The 22,904-nt window shown below is 47.1% G+C and overlaps 1 protein-coding gene across 1 annotated transcript in view; it reads left to right on the top strand.

Annotated features, from left to right (window-relative positions):
- Nucleotides 1-3,819: 3,819 nt before the first annotated feature.
- Nucleotides 3,820-22,904, top strand: part of LOC133358592 (nectin-2-like) — a 32,300-nt gene continuing 13,215 nt past the window's right edge. Inside the window, exons 1-8 of the mRNA XM_061576960.1 lie at nucleotides 3,820-3,954; nucleotides 6,617-6,970; nucleotides 8,950-9,249; nucleotides 9,958-10,257; nucleotides 10,975-11,277; nucleotides 12,510-12,627; nucleotides 14,377-14,531; nucleotides 17,463-17,586. Of these exons, the coding sequence (XP_061432944.1) occupies nucleotides 3,921-3,954; nucleotides 6,617-6,970; nucleotides 8,950-9,249; nucleotides 9,958-10,257; nucleotides 10,975-11,277; nucleotides 12,510-12,627; nucleotides 14,377-14,531; nucleotides 17,463-17,586 (1,688 nt within the window). The 5' untranslated portion in view covers nucleotides 3,820-3,920. The remainder of the gene's footprint in view (nucleotides 3,955-6,616; nucleotides 6,971-8,949; nucleotides 9,250-9,957; nucleotides 10,258-10,974; nucleotides 11,278-12,509; nucleotides 12,628-14,376; nucleotides 14,532-17,462; nucleotides 17,587-22,904) is intronic.

The following is a 22,904-nucleotide window of genomic DNA, read 5'->3' as shown; positions in this document are numbered from 1 at the left end:
CTGATGGTGCATTGTCCTTGAGTTGTGCGCCTTTTGGCGTCATCTGGTCCAACCCATATGAGACTAGGCTCGAAGGAAAGCTGTCTCGGGTGTGGACCAATCAACTTCAAGGACAGTGCACATTATCAGAGTTATGTTCTTTTGTTTGTATTATGACTGCAGGTATTGCGGTCTATGCAAACATGACTCCTTGCAAAAAGGTGTCAGTTTTGTTGCCAGATAGAAGGGTAAAGAACCAATTATCATATTTTTACTGGCAAATGAGGTCCCCATAGTGTAGATGCTTGCCCCGAGCTCTCATACTCTGATGGTGCATTGTCCTTGAGTTGTGCGCCTTTTGGCGTCATCTGGTCCAACCCATATGAGACTAGGCTCGAAGGAAAGCTGTCTCGGGTGTGGACCAATCAACTTCAAGGACAGTGCACATTATCAGAGTTATGTTCTTTTGTTTGTATTATGACTGCAGGTATTGCGGTCTATGCAAACATGACTCCTTGCAAAAAGGTGTCAGTTTTGTTGCCAGATAGAAGGGTAAAGAACCAATTATCATATTTTTACTGGCAAATGAGGTCCCCATAGTGTAGATGCTTGCCCCGAGCTCTCATACTCTGATGGTGCATTGTCCTTGAGTTGTGCGCCTTTTGGCGTCATCTGGTCCAACCCATATGAGACTAGGCTCGAAGGAAAGCTGTCTCGGGTGTGGACCAATCAACTTCAAGGACAGTGCACATTATCAGAGTTATGTTCTTTTGTTTGTATTATGACTGCAGGTATTGCGGTCTATGCAAACATGACTCCTTGCAAAAAGGTGTCAGTTTTGTTGCCAGATAGAAGGGTAAAGAACCAATTATCATATTTTTACTGGCAAATGAGGTCCCCATAGTGTAGATGCTTGCCCCGAGCTCTCATACTCTGATGGTGCATTGTCCTTGAGTTGTGCGCCTTTTGGCGTCATCTGGTCCAACCCATATGAGACTAGGCTCGAAGGAAAGCTGTCTCGGGTGTGGACCAATCAACTTCAAGGACAGTGCACATTATCAGAGTTATGTTCTTTTGTTTGTATTATGACTGCAGGTATTGCGGTCTATGCAAACATGACTCCTTGCAAAAAGGTGTCAGTTTTGTTGCCAGATAGAAGGGTAAAGAACCAATTATCATATTTTTACTGGCAAATGAGGTCCCCATAGTGTAGATGCTTGCCCCGAGCTCTCATACTCTGATGGTGCATTGTCCTTGAGTTGTGCGCCTTTTGGCGTCATCTGGTCCAACCCATATGAGACTAGGCTCGAAGGAAAGCTGTCTCGGGTGTGGACCAATCAACTTCAAGGACAGTGCACATTATCAGAGTTATGTTCTTTTGTTTGTATTATGACTGCAGGTATTGTGGTCTATGCAAACATGACTCCTTGCAAAAAGGTGTCAGTTTTGTTGCCAGATAGAAGGGTAAAGAACCAATTATCATATTTTTACTGGCAAATGAGGTCCCCATAGTGTAGATGCTTGCCCCGAGCTCTCATACTCTGATGGTGCATTGTCCTTGAGTTGTGCGCCTTTTGGCGTCATCTGGTCCAACCCATATGAGACTAGGCTCGAAGGAAAGCTGTCTCGGGTGTGGACCAATCAACTTCAAGGACAGTACACATTATCAGAGTTATGTTCTTTTGTTTGTATTATGACTGCAGGTATTGCGGTCTATGCAAACATGACTCCTTGCAAAAAGGTGTCAGTTTTGTTGCCAGATAGAAGGGTAAAGAACCAATTATCATATTTTTACTGGCAAATGAGGTCCCCATAGTGTAGATGCTTGCCCCGAGCTCTCATACTCTGATGGTGCATTGTCCTTGAGTTGTGCGCCTTTTGGCGTCATCTGGTCCAACCCATATGAGACTAGGCTCGAAGGAAAGCTGTCTCGGGTGTGGACCAATCAACTTCAAGGACAGTGCACATTATCAGAGTTATGTTCTTTTGTTTGTATTATGACTGCAGGTATTGCGGTCTATGCAAACATGACTCCTTGCAAAAAGGTGTCAGTTTTGTTGCCAGATAGAAGAGTAAAGAACCAATTATCATATTTTTACTGGCAAATGAGGTCCCCATAAAATAGAAGGTGTTAAGATACTCTTTGGTTCTTTTGGTAAAGTCACGTAGGTAGAAAATAAAATAAAAAATAATATATCACGATGTTTCAATCACAACACAAGCTGTCGTCCTCAGGCGAAAGAACCAAAGAGTATGGATTCCTGCAGTCACGAAAGCTTCAAATCAAGGTGTTAAGATGTTACAACACTAAATATATCTTTTGCAAGAAATCAAATCTGCATTAATCACCCGAGCTATAAGTGTTCTGATACTTACATTGCCTTAGTACTGTTTGTATTTTGGCGTTCTCAAGTCGATTTACACTGGTGGTGAGACAATGCCATGAAGAAGGCTGTCTGGTGTAGGCCAATCAGTTTCAAGGACAATGCGTATGTTATTACAGCGTGTTTGTTTGCATGTTTTGCCACAAGTACGTGTGGTTAATGCAAACCTGATGCTTTGCAAAAGGTATCTATTTAGTGTTTGAACATGTTAATACTTATTTTATTGCAAGAAAGAGTAAAACCTATTCTTAAGCTGTTCTCTTAGCTACAATCTGCCACTGCCTGAGTGGCAGTACTAGAGAACCGAACTCCACCTAATCTATAGTGTAATTTTAAGTGATATTAATGAAGGCATTGCAGGTGATAGAGGCTGCGGGTTGTCCTTCTTGAGGGACCCACGGGGCCACATTTACCTGCCCTATGATCCATAATGTTTTTTGTTGGGTTAGATAGGATAAATATTAATGTCGTTAAACCCACCACCACCTACAGCATGATAAGTAAAATTTGGCATGTAAACAAAACGTGCCAATTAGTTAGTTCAGCACACCGGTGTGTTGGAGAGTAAACCCACAACATTTACAGTTCGAGTACGACGTTTCGGTGGCAATTACAACCAGCCTCATCAGGTGACAGCTAGAATTGTGGGGAAATCCTTCTGTTTCACTCTTAAATGGAGGGGTAAATGTGATGTCATAACTTGTGAGCCAACCAGGTGCTAAGACCAGAGGGGTGGGGGGGGGGTTAATGTATTCATATAATTTATAAAGAATATCTATTATTGGTTGGGTTATTCACAGTTATAAACATACATAATGTATGAGAATAGGTTTTCCCATTTTTTCTGACAACAAAACAGGTGTTAAGATGTTAAAACACCAAACTGAAACCTTTTACAAGGAATCATGTCTGCATTAACCACACTACTTGTGGTCAGAATGCAAACAAAAAACATACTCTGATAATATATGCATTGTCTTTGAAACTGATTGGTCCACACCAGAGACAATGCATATATTATCAGAGTATGTTTTTTGTTTGCATTCTGACCAAGTATTGTGGTTAATACAGACATGATTCCTTATAAAAGGTTTCAGTTTGGTGTATAAACAACCTAACACCTGTTTTATTGCCAGATAACAGGAGAAAAAGTATTCTCATATTTTGCTACTGGCAAAGGAGGTCCCATGACGTTCAACCTTATTTGGAGATTGTAAAAAAAACAGGCATACGACAGATGAATCTCGAAGAAAAGTCACAACCCTAGTGGTGACAATACATCGAATCGCTTAGTGTGCTGAACCTTTCCGCCCGTATTTTTATGACCAACCCCACTAGGCCAGCGCATCTCTTGAGCGATGTTTTCCGTGTCTCCCTGGTTAATGAGTGACCAGTGTTGATCGATTAAGGAGACGCCTGGTTAATCACACAGTCCCAAGTCCACGGCGCTGCCATGAGTCCGAGTGAGCTCGGGTGGTGCGCGTAGTGAAAACCAGTCGACCTCTAGGCAGGCCGGATGAGTGGAAATTCAAGAACTTGGTGCTGCCCGTGTGAAATATGAAAGGACCGTTTCGGCTATTAGTGCTTTATGGTAAGCCTGCTTTGATACACTCACTACTCCATGGGATTTTCATTTCGCGTGGCTCTACAGTTTTGGCCCTCCAACAGATATCGTTCATTGTTTAAGTGAACTTATTGTACTGGAGTAATCGGGCTTTCTTCAGTGCAGCTCCCGAACTTTGTAACGGTTTGCTTTTGCTAGTAAGACAATCATAGTCGTGAAATATATTTGTATATATTTAAGTCTATCTTGAAATCTCACCTCTTTCAACTCGCATCTTCTCTCCTGCCTCGTCCTGGCCGTTTACCCTGCACATTCTGTTTATTTCCTGCTTTCCATACACGGTGGCGGCGCATTGGGATTTATAGATTAAATGCGCCACTTTACACATGTATATGATTATGACTTAGCTTTTCTAAAATAGATCCCGACCCCAACTTCGTAACCTTCTTTACCTAGTTTTTATTTAAAAACTAAATTCTGTTGTTCACATCCCATCGGAATTGTAGTGTCTATGTTATAACGTGTGTACCTGGTTAATCTATTGAAGGTGGATTGTTACATCTCTGTACCGTGACAGATGTTGGTGGCTTGGGGAGGCGTTCATCCAGAAGTGGATTTATCATATCTGATTACGTTAAGATTTCATTGAGTGACAATTACTGACTGTGATGGAGCTGTATAATCACAGTACAGTCCGTTCTCCTATAACGTGTGTTGTTTTCATAACGAGAATTGGATATAACGCGATTAATGTATTTGGGAACATATTTTAATAACGCAGATGCGAATTGAATATCACCCGATAGATTGAATGGATCTACGTCGCATGAGTAAGAATAAGCGGTCGTGCGGCTCCCCCGGCATAGCATCACACAAGCTGGGATGCTGCTGGATGCTTCTAGATGCTACCCACGCGCCTCAGTCTTTGTTTAGCCTGTGTACGCATCTCACGTGTCATCGCGGACTGTGCTTTACCCCCTATATTATATATTATAGCGCGATTTTCCATAACACCGTGTTCTTCAGGAACGCAACTACTACCGCGTTATAGGAGAACACAGCTGTATTTAGATCACACAGAGATCACCCTGGGTGCTAACTGCAACCCCCCTTCCCCACCGTAGATTACGAGGTGGATAGTCGCTGTTCGTAAAGGATGTTGGTTTATGACCCAGCTTTACATATTCTTAAGTGTCGTCCACTCATAATGTGCGATGGGGCTCATCTCCTAGTTCTCTCTTTGCTACCGCATGAAGCCAAAACTCCCATTAGCATTTACCAACCATCCCAAGCGGTGGTGGTGGCTGTGGTGGCTATGCACGTGCAATCCAGCACTGTGGAGGGGGCGGGGGTTGGTGGATCACAGAAATGTTGTGATGTGAAACTCACTACCCGTGGGTGTCGAGCCGACATACCCTGGCTCACTAGAAACTAAATTAGACGACGAAACGAATTTAATTGGACTGTACCAGGGCACACCGAGTTCTTTTCCAGAAGCGACCTGTATGTTGAACTTCTTGTATTTATTTAGAACTTCTTTCGCACTGTACGTAGCCAGCCGTGCTAATTGGAGGTGCGGGGGAAGGACAACTAAACACAAACAGAGTTATAAAGATATTTATTTTCTATTTAGATTTAAAAGTGCATAGCTCTCGTGGCTTCCTAATATTGGAAGAGCGTTCCAGATGGCCACAGAATTGCATTTAAATCACGTGACGAAGAAGGGACAACATTACCATGTGTGTAGGAGTTCACATACAACTTGTCGATCGATCCACTGCTGGATGAGGCTCTACCTACGCCATGTGGGTCCTGATGGTTATTTGACCATACTTCACCACGCTGGTCAGTATGGGTTGGTGAAGGTGGGGGGAGTCCAAGACAACAATGGATTTGCTGCACTCCCCTCTGCTAACCACTGCCTACAACAACAGATTGTTACGCATGGTAAAACTATAAACTTTTTATTTTACCAGGTAAGGCCCACTGAGCTATGGAGCTCTTTTTGAGAAGTGACCTGGCTTATCAAGTAGAAATGTATTGCAGGCAAATACTCTAAACGCATGTTGATTCCAAATGTGAAGGGAAATACTGGAGGACCCAGAGGTAAAATCCACGCGACCACGGAGAGAGAGTACCGCGACGTCCACGATGGCGAGATGGTGATAACCCATCCAGGCTCTAATCCACTTTTCATGCTCTAACCAGCTTGGCTTTCATGATCTTATGGAGTCAGGCGCACGCTGTGTTATCTGCTAATAGGGGTATAGGAGCTCATTATAGTATTCTATTCATACTAACAATGAAATGTAGTGAAACTTTTAAAATTACAATGCAGTACGAAGGAAAGTTGAATTAAGGTATAAGTGTGGTCATGTCTGTGAAACAAAGATGAGCAGATATTACAAATTTTTAGTATTGCAAAGTACAATAATAATTTGTTTTACCCACATATTACTCCTAAACCTAAAAAGTATACGATGGTTTTATCATATGGCATTGCATGATATGCATTTTTTTACTTTTCAACCATACAAAGCAAAGATGTATACAGTTACTTATTGTGGGTCTGAAGACAACAGTATGATGGACCGGTCTCTAATGGGGTTTCTAGATAACAATTACAGACTGATGTGTACTTCACAACCCTTTAAAAATAGACTGCGCTTTCTATGTTCTATCCCTGCAGGTCTGGTGACCTTGGGATCCTCCCAAGTGGATGTGGATCAGTTTGTGACGGTGAACCGTGGGCAAGAGGTCACCCTGAGATGCGTCTACACGGGGACACTCATACCTGCGAGTATAATCTGGCAGAAAGTAAACGGAGACTCCTCAGTGAGAATCGCCATTGCACTTTCCAGCGGTTACAGGATTGACAATAGCACCTTCTACGGGCGACTCAACTTCACAAACTACACCTCTGAACTGAGGAACGGATCCATCCGCATTGAAGACATCCGTCTCGGGGACGAGGGAGACTTCACCTGCATGTTTGCCACTCTTGATGTCGACGTTCAAGCAACAATCAACCTCACTGTGAACGGTGAGGCAGTTTTTTTTAATGCGACATAACGTGAAACCTGTACAATGCGCTAACGAATATTGAAGGGGGGATATAAAATCCGCAAGAATTTCACTTCAGCACAACGGGACTGTACGTAGGGGGGAGGGGGTATTGGGCCGGCAGCCCCAGCCAAGTGGGGACCCCACGTAGGGGGGCCAGGGGGCGGGAGATAACTAACATACTAAGGGGAGACCAGGGACAGAGGGAAGGGGAGGGGGTTTCGTTTTTTAGCCATACTCCACTACGTATCAGTTCCATATTTTTAAACAATGACTCCGTTTACTACAAGCGTATTTGTATCTCCAAGGAGGAAACGCTCAGTGAAAAGTTCCCTTGTTACAATGCTGTTCTCAACAAACCCTTTATAAAGTCCGAGTCTCACCCTGCTGACACGAGCATGACGGTGGTACTAGTGGTAGGACCTAAGGGATGCGGGCTATTACCCCTCCCCGTCCCCCTCTCGACCCCGAGAAACCAGTACAGGGCAGTGCCCATAACGCGTGGTGGTGTTCACACGACGCGTTGCCGCCATAACGTGGCTTACCATTCGGGAACACTTTTCGCACAGCGTGGAATGCTACCTTAGGAAGTTTGCAGATCTGCCTCTACGTGATACCCGAAAACACCAGTAAACATATTTCTCTTCTCTGCTGTGGAACCAGTCTCTTCAGAGGGTGGCCAATGTTCACCTCAGAAAAAGTGGTACTTATAAACCAAGCCCACCTTGACACACCCGCGGATCTCTTGGATACGTTCTCTCCCTTGGCTACCAATTCACCGTTAAGTCTCGGATTTTGGTGTCACGAGATCGTGAGAGTGGATTGACCACGTCTTATAAGGATGCGGATGACCTCAAGCCCAGAGTTATACTGGTAGGAACCTCCTGGTTACACTAGCCCACAGGGGATTATTGTGTCCGTCCGTCATGCAGGGAGGGGCTGGGTGGGTAGGGAGGGGCTGGGTGGGGATCGGAGGGTGGGGAGGGGCTGGGTGGGGAGGGTGGGGCTGGGTGGGGAGGGTGGGGAGGGGCTGGGTGGGGAGGGTGGGGGGGGGGCTGGGTGGGGGGGGTGGAGAGGAGCGGGGTGGGGGGGGTGGGGCTGGGTGGGGGTGGGAGGGGTGTGGCTGGGTGGGGAGGGGCTGGTCACCCCGTGGTGCCCTTATAAAACTCAACGTTTAATCTACTCACGCCGGCTTGTGCCTGCCCTCACAGTCGGCCATATTTGTGGAATACACCACGCCGCCGGCCATTGACCGAGCAACCCAACGTTACTACCAGCTCCCTCCGCAGGAATGTTTATGAGTTTGAGTCCACCTTCAACCACTATTTAAACTCGCAACCTTCCAACTGTGAGTCATAATAACTGACAATTCCACCCAGGAAAATCAAATGTTGGATGGACAAAATGTCACACGGAGTCAGCCACACCAAACATGACCTTCATTCATTATCGCCCCCCCCAATGTTACGTCAATTGTGCAATCAGTGTCATCAGATGAATCAGTTTGTATCTCCCACAGTTAACCCTTCCCCGTTCTAAGACATCTGCAGGTTGCAGGGTGGTGTCCCGTTCACCTCTGAATCTCTGAAAGTGCAAGCGGTTCAGTGTTCATTTTACTTACAGATGTGTAGCGTTGTTGTTTTTAAACACACTGTATTTATTGCAGAGAACCGTTGTGACACATCCATACTCTATGATAGCTGGCGCCAAACTGTGCCACACGTCCTCCTGCATATTTTAGTTTTTCAGTTCTAATAACTACACGTATGTACATTATTGGAATAGAATCATTCAGTGGGGGAAGGGTTAAGAGTGTCCCTTCTTGTTACAGAACGGCCCACGGAAGCGAATAATTTCGAGCTACCTCTGAGATTTATTTTAGTAACCTCTGCTCCAAACAGTGGATGCCAGCACTTAACCATCTGTGTCTCTCTTTGTCTCTGTTTCTCTGTTCCCCAGTGCCCCCAAAGGTTTTTCCAGAGTTTAACCCATACGAGTTGGTAGACGGCATGGGGCTGGTGACCGTGGCCACGTGCGTTGCTCAGGAAGGAAAACCCGCAGCCTCCATCACCTGGAGTGGCCTCCATGAGGGCAGCTTCAATGAGACCACAGAGACGGAGCCGGACGGAACGGTGACGGTGAGGAGCCGCTACTGGCTGGAGCCCACGTACGAGAGCCACGGGAGGACACTCACCTGCAGAGTGGAGCACCCGGCCCTCGAGTCTCCAGTGGAGTACTCTACCACCCTGAACATCCACTGTGAGTAGTGGGCATGATAAATAAACAATAAGTCAGAAAGTTCAGTTGTCGAGATGTTTAAATGAGCCTGGATTGGTGGTCATCTCTATTGGCAGCCCTGAGTCCATTGTAGACATTTCACATTGTTATTATAGATTGAAAACTCATTAGAACAGATTTTTGTGTTCAGTTTGTCGTCCTTCCCCTGCAACTTAAACTACCATGATTGGCTACGCACGGTGCGCAAGAAGTTCTACATACATACATCGTGCAAGAGTAACAATGTCCATTATTTACCTAGAAATGTATCTTTGAGGTATATGTGTCTTTGTAGGGAAGGTCCTGTACAGGGATATTTAGCCATTTCCCGTAGAGAGTGTTTGGCTTTGTATGGGAGCAAGCCAGAGTACTCAAGGAATACCCACACATACGGCAGGATAATGCTCAAAGTTCCACACAGATAGATTCAGTAATCCATCTGTCCATTGGTCTTTCCGTACCATTGGGGTGTAAAATCTATCGAAGGTGATCCATTATATCGTTGTAAGTATCAGTTTATCTCCTACAGTTATTGCGTCCCTTCTTCTTAGAGAACAATCCACGGAAGCCGATAACACAGAACTACCAGAGATCCCTTTAAGTGACCTCTGCTCCACACAGTAGAGAGCAGCACTTAACTGCTATTTAACCGTCTCTGTGTATCTGTCTGTCTGCGTCTCTGTGCCCTAGTTCCCCCAAATGTCTCTCTAGAGTTAAACCATTCCCAGTTGGTCGAGGGCATGGGGCTGGTGACCGTGGCGACGTGCGTCGCTCAGGAAGGACAACCCGCAGCCTTCATCACCTGGAGTGGCCTCCAACAGGGCAGTTACAATGAGACCACAGAGTCAGAGCCCGACGGCAAGGTGACTGTGAGGAGCAGCTACTGGCTGGAGCCCACGCACGAGAGCCATGGGAGGACACTCACCTGCAGGGTGGAGCACCCGGCCCTCGAGTCTCCAGTGGAGTACTCTACCACCCTGAACATCCACTGTGAGTAGTGGGCATGATAAATAAACAATAAGTCAGAAAGTTCAGTTGTCGAGATGTTTAAATGAGCCTGGATTGGTGGTCATCTCAATTGGCAGCCCTGACCCCATTCTAATCATTGCACCTTAGTACATATTGAAAACTCATTTCATAAGAGCTGATTTGTGTTCAGTTTGCTGTCCTTCCCCTGCACATCCAATTAGCACGGTTGACGACATACGGTGCCAAAGAAGTTTTACATACATGCATCGTGGATGAGTAACAATGCCCATTATTTACCCGGAAATGTCTCATTGAGTCATAGGTGTCTGTATAGGGAAGGCCCTAAGCAGGAATCGTTGGCTATATCCCATCGTCTGTGTTTGGCTTTGTGTGGGAGGAAATTGGAGTACCCAAGGAATATCCACACATACCAGGGGCTAATTCTCGAAGTTCCACACAGATAGATTCAATAATCCATCTGTCAATTGGTCTTTCTGTACCGTTGGGGTGTAAAATCTCTCATGAAGTTTACCCATTATAGCTATAAGTATCAGTTTATAGCTCCCACAGTTATTATGTCCCTTCTTAGAGGACAGTCCACAGTAGTGGATAGCACAGAGCTACCTCTGAGATCACTTTAAGTGACCTCTGTACCACACAATAGAGGGAAGCACTTAACTGATATTTAACTGTCTCTGTGTCTATGTCTCTCAGTGTCTCTGTGTCTCTGTGCCCCAGTTCCCCCGAAGCTCTTCCTGGAGTTGAACCCATCCCAGTTGGTCGAGGGCATGGGGCTGGTGACCGTGGCCACTTGCATCGCTCGGCAAGGACAACCCGCAGCCTCCATCACCTGGAGTGGCCTCCATCAGGGCAGCTCCAACGAGACCTCGGAAGCAGAGCCAGAAGGCACGGTGACGGTGAGGAGCCGCTATTGGATGGAGCCCACGCACGAGAGCCACGGGCGGACGCTCATCTGCAGGGTGGAGCACCCTGCTTGGGTACCGGCTCGAGTGGAGCTCTCCACCACCCTCGACATCCACTGTGAGTGGAGCACCGTGAAGGTTTAGCTTTATTGTTGATCTCTATTCCGAATAAAGTAGCCGTGTGAGCTCCACAGCCTCATGGTGCCAACCGCTGAATTTCACAAGCATGTTGTCTGTTCACCTTTCTCTGGTCTGACACTGGTGGTGAGACAAGGCCATGAAGAAGGCTGTCTCCGATGTAGGTCAATCAGTTTCACAGACAATGCATACATTATTTTGAGTGCATGTTTGTTTGCATACTTTACCACAAGTACGTGTGGTAAATGCAGACTTAATGCCTTGTGATAGGTATCTATTTGGCGTTTGAACATCTTGAACACCTAGTTTGTTGCCAGAAAAGACAGAACCTATTCTCTTTTGTTCTTTCGGTAAAGTCACGTAGTTAGAAATCAAATAAAATAAATCACGACGTTTCGATCGCAACACAAGCCTTATGACGACCGCTTGTGTTTTGATAAAAACGTCGTGATTTGTTTTATTTTATTTCTAACTACGTGACTTTACCGATAGAACCAATCAGTATGGATTCCTGCAGTCACGAAAGCTTCAAATCAAGAAAACCTATTCTTATTTTTCATAGGTTTTCATGAGGCTACACAGCTATTTGGCAGGCAGCGTCTTAACATTAATTGCTCTGTACTTCAATGTTGTGAATGTCTACGCTGCTCCCTACCATCACCAACCTCCACTGAACAATGTGGTATAGCAAAGGTTTCCTCGATTTACTCTGGTAGTAGATGCCTTCCGAAGAAAATGGCGCACAAAGCGAAACCGCATAAGCATAGAGCTGTCTGCAGAGTAGCGTACACAATACACACAAAGTAAACACACACAGTATACATCCAGAGTACACAGTACACATACAGGACGCAGAAAGTAGACACAGTACAAACAACACCGTACACACACACAATGTTGTCCCACGTCTGACCGTGTAGTAACATGTAAAAGATTTTGGTTAGATATTGCTTGGAATGTTACCGATTGCATATTTTTATTTCATGCCCACACACACTGTGTTATTGATTAATGTGTAGTTTTTGGTTCATTGTGGTTGTGCACAACTGGCAACGTAGTTGCACTCGTTAATTTATATTAGAGGGTGGTGGATAGTAATCATGCGACTCTCCTATATGGTGTACACAAATTAAGTTATTTGACACAGAGAAAGACCTTGAATATTTAGCAGCAGTTGAAGGAGCCCATGACTGTTGCCTCTTCTATTCGCAGACGAACCGAGAGTGAGCATCGCTGGCTATGATGGTGATTGGCACGTGGGGAAGGAAGTAGCTTCCTTGACTTGTGAAGTGGACGCAAACCCCAGCATCACGCGATATCTGTGGGGCAGGTAAGGGACCGCAATATATCATGAGGCCTCCTCTGGTGTGGACCAATCAGTTTCAAGGAGAATGCATAAATAATCAGAGTATTTTTTTTGTCTTCTTGAATCCCTGCAGTCACGAAAGCTTTAAATCGAAATTTATTGTTTTTGGTTTGCATTTTGACTGCAAGTATTGTGGTTAATGTAAACATGATTCCTTGCAAAAGGTTTCAGTTTTGTTGCCAGAAAAAAGTGGAAAACCCCTATTAGTATATTTTGGTACTGGCAAAGGAGGCCTCATGATCTAGATGGTTAGCCGGAGCCCTCATTACTCTGATAGTGCATTGTCTTTCAACTGTGCGCCTTTTAGCGTCATCTGATCGAACATTGTATGAGACTAGGCTTTAACGAAAGCTGTCTCTGGTGTGGACCAATCAGTTTCAAGGACAATGCATAAATTATCAGAGTATTGTTTTTTGTTTGCATTTTGACTGCAAGTATTGTGATCAAGAACAGTTCCGTCAAAATTGCTTCATAAATGCTGTGCACCAGTAACGGATTCTGCATTGGGTGCTGCATTTGTATTTGTGTGTCTATCAAACAAATCCCCTGATTCATAAAGGCTACATCAGACACAGAGTCAGTACACCTCTGAGATCCTCAGTCTAGATTTCAGATGCCCACGTTTTATTCTACTTTTTGTTGCTCCTGAGTGCACACACAAAAACATACATTTTGTTCACGCAAAATACGCTATCACATTATAACGGTGCACATTCCGCGTTATAACGGTGTGCATTCCTCATTATAACGCTGTACGTTATGCGTTATAACGGGGTGCGTTCCATATTATAATGGCACACGTTCTGTGTTGTTCGAAAAGCGTTCCAAAATGGCAGTCGCGTTACAGGCCAAAACAGGTTATAGTGTCACCAATGCCACGCATTAAACTAGGACTTGCCCATATTAGTACGTGTTTAGCACTTAAGCATAGTAGAAATGTAGATTTTTTTATGCTAACCGTGCGCTCCGAGTAAAACTAATGTAGAACTTTAGGGTCACCCTGCCCTCATTGGTGCTGCACTGGGATCGATGGTGAAGGTTCCTGCCCCTCCGAGACCGCCCTGAGACTCTCGTTGCTGCTCTGGCTGCCTCGGTGGTCCTTTGCCTTGTGGTTGGTTCTGGTCTCGGGTTGTTTCCATCTCAGGCTCTGCCAGCCATGGTGTTGGCTCTCTCAATCTCTTTCTCTCAGATCTCCAATGCTTCCTTACCTTGGCCACCAATCCCTTTTACCATAATCTACGTATGAGAGTGTGTAAGTGGTCTTGAAATGCAGGTGATATCGTCAAGTGAAAGCAATCAACCTCCAGGCAAAAAAGTGTTGCATCGAAGTTTAACAATTTAGCTACTGGTTTTTGGATTTTGTCCAGTCGTAAGCATCTATTCCATTATTTTGGCAAATTTCAGCTTCCCAGCCATTATAGAATATCATTATAATGTACCAAATGTAGTCATGACGAGATTCACTCTACTTCTGAACAAACAATTTAGTGGATAACAGATTGTAAATGACAGTGCTACTACGCCTCTCTAAATAAAATTAACGCTGAACCCGCTCACATATCCCGAGTTTCAACAGTGATTGGGACACCCCACCCTGCAACTTGCATAAGTTCATTCGAATTCCTCTTCTCAGTTTATGCAGCAAGTGTAATCACACGATGCTGACTGTGTGTCGCGCTCGCGCTCCCTGTGTTGTGGTGTGGTTTCTCGTAGGCAAGACGGCTCCCTGCCCAACGGGACAGTTATTAGTGGCAACTCCCTGTCCTTTGAGCGGCCGCTAGCGGAGTCAGACTCTGGGTCGTTCTCCTGCTGGGCCAATAACTCAGTGGGCTGGGGCGAGGCGGTGGTTATCATTACCATCCGGCCAGGTACAACCACCGCTGCTACAACCACTGCTGCTATCACAACAACAACAACAACATCAACAACTACATCCACTATGCCCGTGGCAACCACAACCACACCAGATATTCGCACGAAACTGACTTTCCTTATGCAGCAATCTCTCACTGGCACCAACAGATACAAGAGATGGCTCCTGTTTCAGCACCAAAACAGTTAATTACGGTGATGTGCAAAGTGCGGGAATGTCCTCACCCTGTATGTGTGGGGTTTATCCAGACATCCCATTTACTCGCTGTAATTAATAATACTAAAGCTATATAGTATTTACAGGGTCAACTTTAACGTGAAAAAAATACTCACCTACTCAAGTTAACGACCTCCTAGTTTCAAACACTTCCTCACGATATGCTCAAGCATGAGGATTGCAAATGACTGGGTCACTAGGTTCACGATGCGCATGTGTGGTTTCTGTGTTGGCCCCAATAATTTGGAACAATTATTTGCGCACAATTTGGTGTTAACAAGACACTGGTGTAACTATGACACCACAGCACTAGCATATACGATCAGTATTTGGACAGAAAATAGGATGGAACGATTTTCTCCAGGCATGATTGTTGCTTTATCAGTTTGCAAGAATTGTGGCAGTCTGTTACACAGTCCTTAATAAAGTTGCACTCAACAGTCCCCATGTGATCTATATCACCAAGACACCCAGCAGCATCGATTGGGTCACATCCTTCTGATGGGAGTCAAAAAGTAGAAACTGGTCAAAGAGTCACCCTACTTTCAAAGGCTTGCTGGAAAATTTTGGTGACGAAATAAATGCACTATTTAAAAAGGATGTTATTTTACCAGGTAGGGCCCATTTAGTTATTTATCCATTTTTCAGAAACGACCTGGCCACAAATGATAGCTCAACGAAGTGGCTTATCACGTGTAAATTAATAGCAACCAAATACTCTAAACGCATGATTCTAAATGTTGAAGAAAAAAACGGAGGATTGCAGAAAAATCCACACGACCACGAGATGAACATACAAACTCCAAATATACAGCAGTTGTCAGGTAGTTAACGTCTCACTACATTTAACTGATGGACCTAAATGTTTGCTTATACGCAACTCCTTTTAAACATCACCAAGTGTGGGGAAAACTTAAGGATGTTGAACTTTGAGTCTGGCCTCATACAAGGAAGCCAGAGGGGCCACCCTGTATCATTCATTCCACTGTCCCAACTCACCCCAGTTTCTTACTTTGGGCCAATCCACGCCACGTGCTTTCCCAGGCTATTAACTACACCTGGCCATTATCTACCTTAAAAGAGTGTTTACAGCAGGTCGTGAATCTTTCACTTCGAGTGAAATCGTGCAGCTTCATACTTCAGTGATTCACAACAGCGCTGGCCTCGACTTGAGATGTTTGAGGTTTATAAAGAGAGCTCAACGACTGATAGCTGTTTTAATTTATATAATAGGGGCGGTAAATTTAGTGGATGCCAACATTGGAGGCAGGAGCTACATTGCCTGAACTTTAATAATATTTCCTTTCCTCATAGTGCATGAAGTTAACTTCTTAAATGTATTATATGGCCATTCAAAGTTATTCTATGTTATTGCAAGGCCTGTGGGTAAACCACATTTGTGGTCTTTCCATTGGGCGCAAGTATGAAAAGGTTCCTCCTTGCCCCAACCCTAGAACATGCTATGTAAAGCTGCCTATGGGAGAAACAGGGAGTTAGAAGGTCAACCCCTGCAATCTGCAGCGACTGTCCTTGTGAACTATTGATGGAAATTTCCAAGGGCACACCCTGTCATTATAGTTGCCTCGATTACATTAGAAAGGAGCTTTCTCACACAGAGCCGACCTCCATTGCAGGATTTTGGATGATCCAGATTCCTTAGCAGCATGATAAGGGAACCTTTCTTCAGGACTAATATGTGAGATGGCATTCCTGGTGGCTGCAATTAATTGAGGAACTCTGTAGGATAATGTACTGCCTGGTCTGTTTCAAGAACGGTGTCAATTGACATGTATGTCCATTCTTCACCAGGTATCTGCTTAAGGATATAGTCATTGATACTGTTTACTGTATAATTTTTACGTGCAAGGAAGGCTCTTCCACACAGTCAGTTGAGCCAATTATCATAGGTGGGATCATGGAAGTGATTGAGTATTTTGGGGAAAACTTTGAAAGCTCTGGACCTGTGTTAACAACAGCGCCATGGTTGGCTAGAATTGTCACATGTCCACTTTGATCAACTGGGAGATTGCCATTGCTTATTCGCTGTAAGAAGTCTATGGTCACTATGCTGAGTGGTGGGGAGGTAACCTAGAAGGCAAAAATCCTGGATCACCCTGCAAAGGTTTCAGGTCTCTATCTTCAAAACTGTGTGAATGCATCCTGGCAAGCTAATATGCAGACACACATACATCCTCCTTTATTGATAAAGATATATATATACACGAATAAATAGAGGCCAAATATGTGGGTCAACTACTTTTTTGTGGGAGTCTATACCCACTGCATTGATGCATCATTAAGGTGCAAGGAGGAGGCAGTGTGGCAGGTACAAAAACGGTCATAATAGAACAATCTCATCAGATCAGGTAAGCTAAGCAAATTTGAGCGTGGTTAATAACAATGAAGGAATTTTGATTAGAATATCTGGTTAGATCACCCCAGACCATTCACAGCTTCCCAACTGGAAGTACACAGGTTGTAATCCTGCTTATAGTTTGATTAATACCTTGGATGATCTTCTGGGGGGGATTATCCTGCCATATGAATGTGTAATTTGAAACTATCGTCTCACCACGGCCGACATATTAAATAAGGACTGCTTATGAAAAAAATAAAGAGAATCAATGTGAGAGTTTACGTTGTATAATTTCTCATTATTTTTGTAAAGGGTTCTCGGGTATCTCACAATAGCCATGTTGCTGTCTTACAGGTGGTGATGGTGGCGTTGAGCCCTGGGTCATAGCCGTTGCTACCGTAGTGCCGCTGATGGCATTGGTGGCAGTGGTGGGAGCCGTTTACTACTTCTGCTTCCACAAGAACGGGAAACCTCTGAAGTGAGTTCCAGGCAACAAAACACTTATATAGAAGTCACTCATGTTGACTAACGGTATGTGTTAACGTTATGCCCGCAGGGTGCCAATATAGGCCAATCTGAGTGCTCATAAGTGCGGCTGAGCAGAGTCTTCAGCCAATCATCGACGCGAATCTATCAACGTTTAGACTTCAACTTGCTTTGTTTAACATTACGTTTTCTGTTTCAGCATGAATGTAATTCCTATATTCGATTAACAGTTATGTCAGTTAACAGTAAATTTCATTGAACGGATTAAAAAACGTTACCGTAGTAGGTAAATGCATATTTAATGAGAAACGTCATGACAACTGAATTCAGTCCCGTCTGTCAGGTCTCCTCTATTAATCTATGTTCCTCAAGTCAATTATTATTCATGTTCCTGACCGCAACTCCCAACCGTCAAACCCCCCATTGGCTGACCAATCATCAGCTGAGACAACCATTACTATCGCAGGCATAAAACAGAATTACAAATGTTGGTAAAAAATAATTAATGTTGTTATTTTCCAATCCACGGCTGGGAGGTGACTTACCCATACTTCACAAAATCTGTCAGTGCGGGTTGAAGGTGGGCAGCATAGATAGGGGAGTATAGAAGTACTGTACAACACGGGATTTTACAGCACCCGCCCTCTGATATTCATAACGTGGCCCAGGGGCAGCAGCCCCCATTGTTGAGTGATTGAGGTGCATCCCAGTATACCGAAGCTGCCGGGTAATCGATGATCAACTGTATGCCCACATCATAGAAGTGTAGTATTCTTGAATGAGACCGACACTTCGTAGAGGCCACACGCTTTTATTCCGATAACACTAGTCCTCAGGACTCACTGGGGAAACAGTCCCACACACACAACCTAGGGAGGTACAGCCTCCGGCTCTATTCTCATTTCTCTCCTTCCCTAGCCTCCAGCTACTCTGTTACTCTCTTCCCTAGCCTACAGCTACTCAGCTACTCTCTTCCCTAGCCTACAGCTACTCAGCCCACTCAGTTCCAGCGGGGCGGCATCCTTGAGGCTTGGGGGTCCAGGATCTCCGGCTCTCCTCCTTCAGCTTCTCCTCCGATCGACCCCCTCCGCTCTCCGGGAGCCGTCTTATATATCCCCTCTCTCTGAGGGGCGGGGGTGTCTCGGGCCCTGGCTCTCGCCAGCCCCCTCCCCTCAGAGCCGTTCCAACCACCTCTCGTCCCTGTCGATCCGGGCCGGTCCAGACCGGTACGTACCTCTCCCCTAGCTTGTGTGACCTGTGTGACCTGTGTCAACCTTGGTGTCAACCTTGACCACCACATCACCCCCCCCCTATACAGCACGCAGCCGTCCCGGCTGCATCACTATCCACATCCCAACCCTAACTCGCGAACCAGGAATTCTGAACACGACAAGAACAATGCGTGAGCCTCAACACAACAATAACAACAACAGAACAACAACAACACAACTATCCCCGATAATTTACCCCAACCCCCCTGTACACAAGAACACCGCGGACACACCACACCAACGAACAAGGTGACTCGAACACCCAGGCCCCGTGAGGAGGCAGTGTATCTGCGACAGGTCTCAGGAGAACCTGAGACCCTTCGAACGAGTCCGTGTGGCGGGTCCATCGCCAGAAGCCAGCGTTCCTTGCGGAGGGTCAGGAGGGGCCAGATGACGGGCGTCCGGCACATTTCGAGGCCCCGGGGACACAGCCCGCGAGCCGTCTTCCTGCTGGACAGGCGGCCGGCTCGCTTCCCGCTCCTCTGGCGAGACCACCCTAGGTGGACTCACACCTGCAGCATCCGAAAGAGTGGCAGGGGGTTTTGGAACAACAAGGGGGTCACGAGGCCCCTCCCCCAACCTGCCGGACACGTCACGCGGCCGGCCCCTGCGAGATGAAGGTGTGTGAGTGCGTGGTGCGACATAGGGCTTCAGGCGCGAGGGGTGCACGTACCAAGAACGCCGTCCGCACGCGACCCTAACACACTGGTCCCGAACGACCCGAACAATGTCGACCGGCCCCCGCCAGGGCCGCAGCAATTTCGATGACGTCGACAGCGGCACCTGCGGGCAGTGCAGCCACGCCTTATCCCCTACCGCCCATTTATACACCGTAACCCGGCGATCATACAGACGCTCATTGGCCCGTTGCCTTGCCCTGGAATTTTCCTGCGCGGCCACCCTCGCCTCGACTAACTTCCGAATATTGAACTGAGCGTGTTCGGACAGTTTCGAGCGAGAAGCCGCAGACTGGACCCGCAATTGCACCTCCACGGGGGGGTCGACTTCCCTGCCATACATTAAGTAGAAGGGCGAATAGCCCGTGGCCGCGTGAGGCGCTAACCTATATGCGGCCAGAACTCCGGGAATCTTCAGGTCCCAATCCAACTGTGTGTCGTCTACCTGATGACACAACATAGAGGTAATGGTCCGGTGTAGACGTTCGACCATACCATCGGTCTGCGGGTGGTAGGGGGAAGTCCGGACCTTCTGTGTGCACAAAAGGTCACAAACCTCCCGCAGAAGATTGGACGAAAAGTTCTTTCCCTGGTCGGTTAGCAGCCGTTCCGGGGCACCCTTATCCAGGACGTAGCCCTGGAGAAACGCCTCCTTAATGGCTGCTGCCGACTGGTTGGGGAGGGGCCAGGCCATAGGCCAACGGGTGAAATATTCAACCCCAACCAGCAGGTACTTATTTCCCCGAGCGGTGACAGGGAAGGGACCCAGAATGTCAAGAGCCACCAACTCATTAACCCGGGACACCTAAATGGACTGAAGGGGTGGGCAAGCCGCCCTAGCCGGGTGTTTCCGCTGCGCACACTGTGTGCAACTATTCAAAAGGTCGGCGACATCGCGCGCCATTCCCGGCCAAAAAAAATCCAATTGCAGTGTAGCGAGCGTTTTGTGAATACCTAAATGCAGGACGCGTTCGTGCGCCGCCCACACGGCCCTGCCCCGCAGAGCGGTGGGGACGACGATTCTGTAACGCCCCGAGCTGGCGTCCCATGACATGAGGAGACCCTCCCGCAACCTGACAGTACCTACCCTTTCCTGACAATCTCCCCCTCTCTCCGCACGACGGCGTAACCTGAGGAGGGAATTGTCTTCCATCTGGAACCGTCCCCATTCGTCCAGAGGCAGATCGAGGAGTGAGTCGCGAGCGACCAACACCTGCGAGTCCCCCTCGGCGACAGGTTCCCTATCGACCACCCCTGCTGCCGCTGCCAAGGGAGAAGCCGGAGCGGTACTCGTGGCCGATTTGCATCTCCCCGAGCCCATAAAACACGCGCACCCATCACCCGGAGGAAGGCGTGACAAGCCATCCGCGTTCAAATGTTGTGTCCCCTTCCGGTACACCACCGTGAACGTGTAGTCCTGTAGGACCTCAAGCCAACGTGAAAGCTGGCCGGACGGCTGGTCTATTTTCAACGCATACTGTAGCGCGGCGTGATCGGAACGAACCGTAAAATGCCTACCGTACAGGTACGGTCGATATTGTTGAACAAACACGACAATAGCGAGCAGTTCACGGCGGGTGACGCAATAACGTTGCTCTGCCGGAGACAGGACTCTACTGCCGTAGGCAACGACCCGTTCGACCCCGTTGACAACCTGCGAAAGCACCGCGCCGATGCCGGTATTGCTGGCATCGGTGTCCAGGATGAAGGGCAACGTGAAATCGGGATAGCACAAGGGAGGAGCTCGGACAAGGGCATCGCGAAGCGCCCTGAACGCCCTGTCTTCCTCTTCCCCCCAATGGAATTTAGCCCCCTTAGCCGTCAGAGCATGAAGGGGTTTGGCGATCGTCGCAAACCCCTCAACAAACCGGCGGTAATAGGACGCAAAGCCTATAAAGCTGCGGACTTCCCCCACAGACGTGGGCGTGGGCCACGACCTTACACAGTCAGTTTTAGCAGGATCGGTGGCTATACCCGTAGAACTGACAACGTGGCCGAGGTACCGCACCGATTCACGCAACAGGAAACATTTCTGAGGCTTAAATTTAAGGTTAGCCGATCGCACTCTGAGAAATACAGCCCGCAGTCTGTCCAGATGTTCCTCAAACGTACGGCTGAAAATAATCACGTCGTCCAGATATATAAGACAAGAGTCCCACTGCAGGCCAGCGAGGACCAGTTCCATCAATCTCTGGAACGTCGCTGGAGCTGAGTGCAATCCCATGGGCAACCGGTTGAACTGATAAAGGCCCTGTGGCGTACGGAACGCGGTCTTAGGTTTGGAAGCGTCATCCAAGGGCAGTTGCCAAAACCCCGACAAAAGGTCCAAGGTTGAAAAATACCGTGCCCCCGCCAAGGCATCGAGCGACTCGTCCATGCGAGGGAGTGGATACGCGTCCGCCAGCGAAACCTTGTTAAGCTTCCGAAAATCCACACAAAACCTCAAACTGCCATCATGTTTTTTAACAAGCACAATGGGCGCACCCCATGGGCTGTTGGAGGGAGCCACAATGTCTGCGGCAAGCATGTCATTCACTGCCAACCGGACATGTTCCTTCTCTGCCGGACTTAATCGGAACGGATTTTGCCGAATGGGAGCGGAATCCCCCGTATCAATGTGGTGTTTCAATAGATTAGTGCACCCAACATCGAATTTGTGTTTGCTAAAAACATCGGGAAAATCACGAAGCAACATGCGCAGCTTGAATCTTTGTGACTCTGAAAGATTTTCAGCCCCTGAACAGAGAGAATCCATCCATGCCTCATCGACACCCACCTGCGTCCCGGACGCCGGCGCCTCACCGACATGAGCTGCAACAGAGTCAGTGTGCAGCGGCAGCGACGCATGTGCAATGACAGCCCCTCGGTGCACGACCTTCGTCCGCAACCCCGCATTCAGCACCTGAATGAAGGGCTGTCCATCTCTAGGCACAAGCGTTTGTGCACCCACCAGGTCCAACCCTCGCTCGGTCGTATTTGAAGGAGACAACAAAACCCCCGACGTAGCGTCTGCCTCCAGTGGTCTGCGTAACTGAAGCGGTATCAGCATCTGCGCACCCGGCGGAATCCGCACGGTTTCAGATGCCATAGCCGGAACAGTCGTGCAAGCTGTGCGCAGCCGGTTTGGTGAGGGCAGAAACGCCATCCGGCGGCCCGAAGGAAGCTCGATGCAGCCTTTGTCAATCAAAATTTTGATGGGCATCCTCCCCAAGAAATCCGTACCCAACAGACAGGGAACGGCCAAGGCATCGGAAACCAAAATGGGACCAGATAATTTAATGTCGCCAATACAAATTTGTGCAGTTATTTGGCCAATGATCCCCAGGGAACCCCCATTTGCCGCAAAGCAAGGGACGGAGAAC

The sequence above is a fragment of the Lethenteron reissneri genome, chromosome 62, assembly GCF_015708825.2.
Source record: "Lethenteron reissneri isolate LAM-NWPU_2019-01 chromosome 62, ASM1570882v1, whole genome shotgun sequence".
Lineage (NCBI taxonomy): Eukaryota > Metazoa > Chordata > Hyperoartia > Petromyzontiformes > Petromyzontidae > Lethenteron > Lethenteron reissneri.
This window is presented reverse-complemented; position numbering and strand designations above follow the sequence as displayed.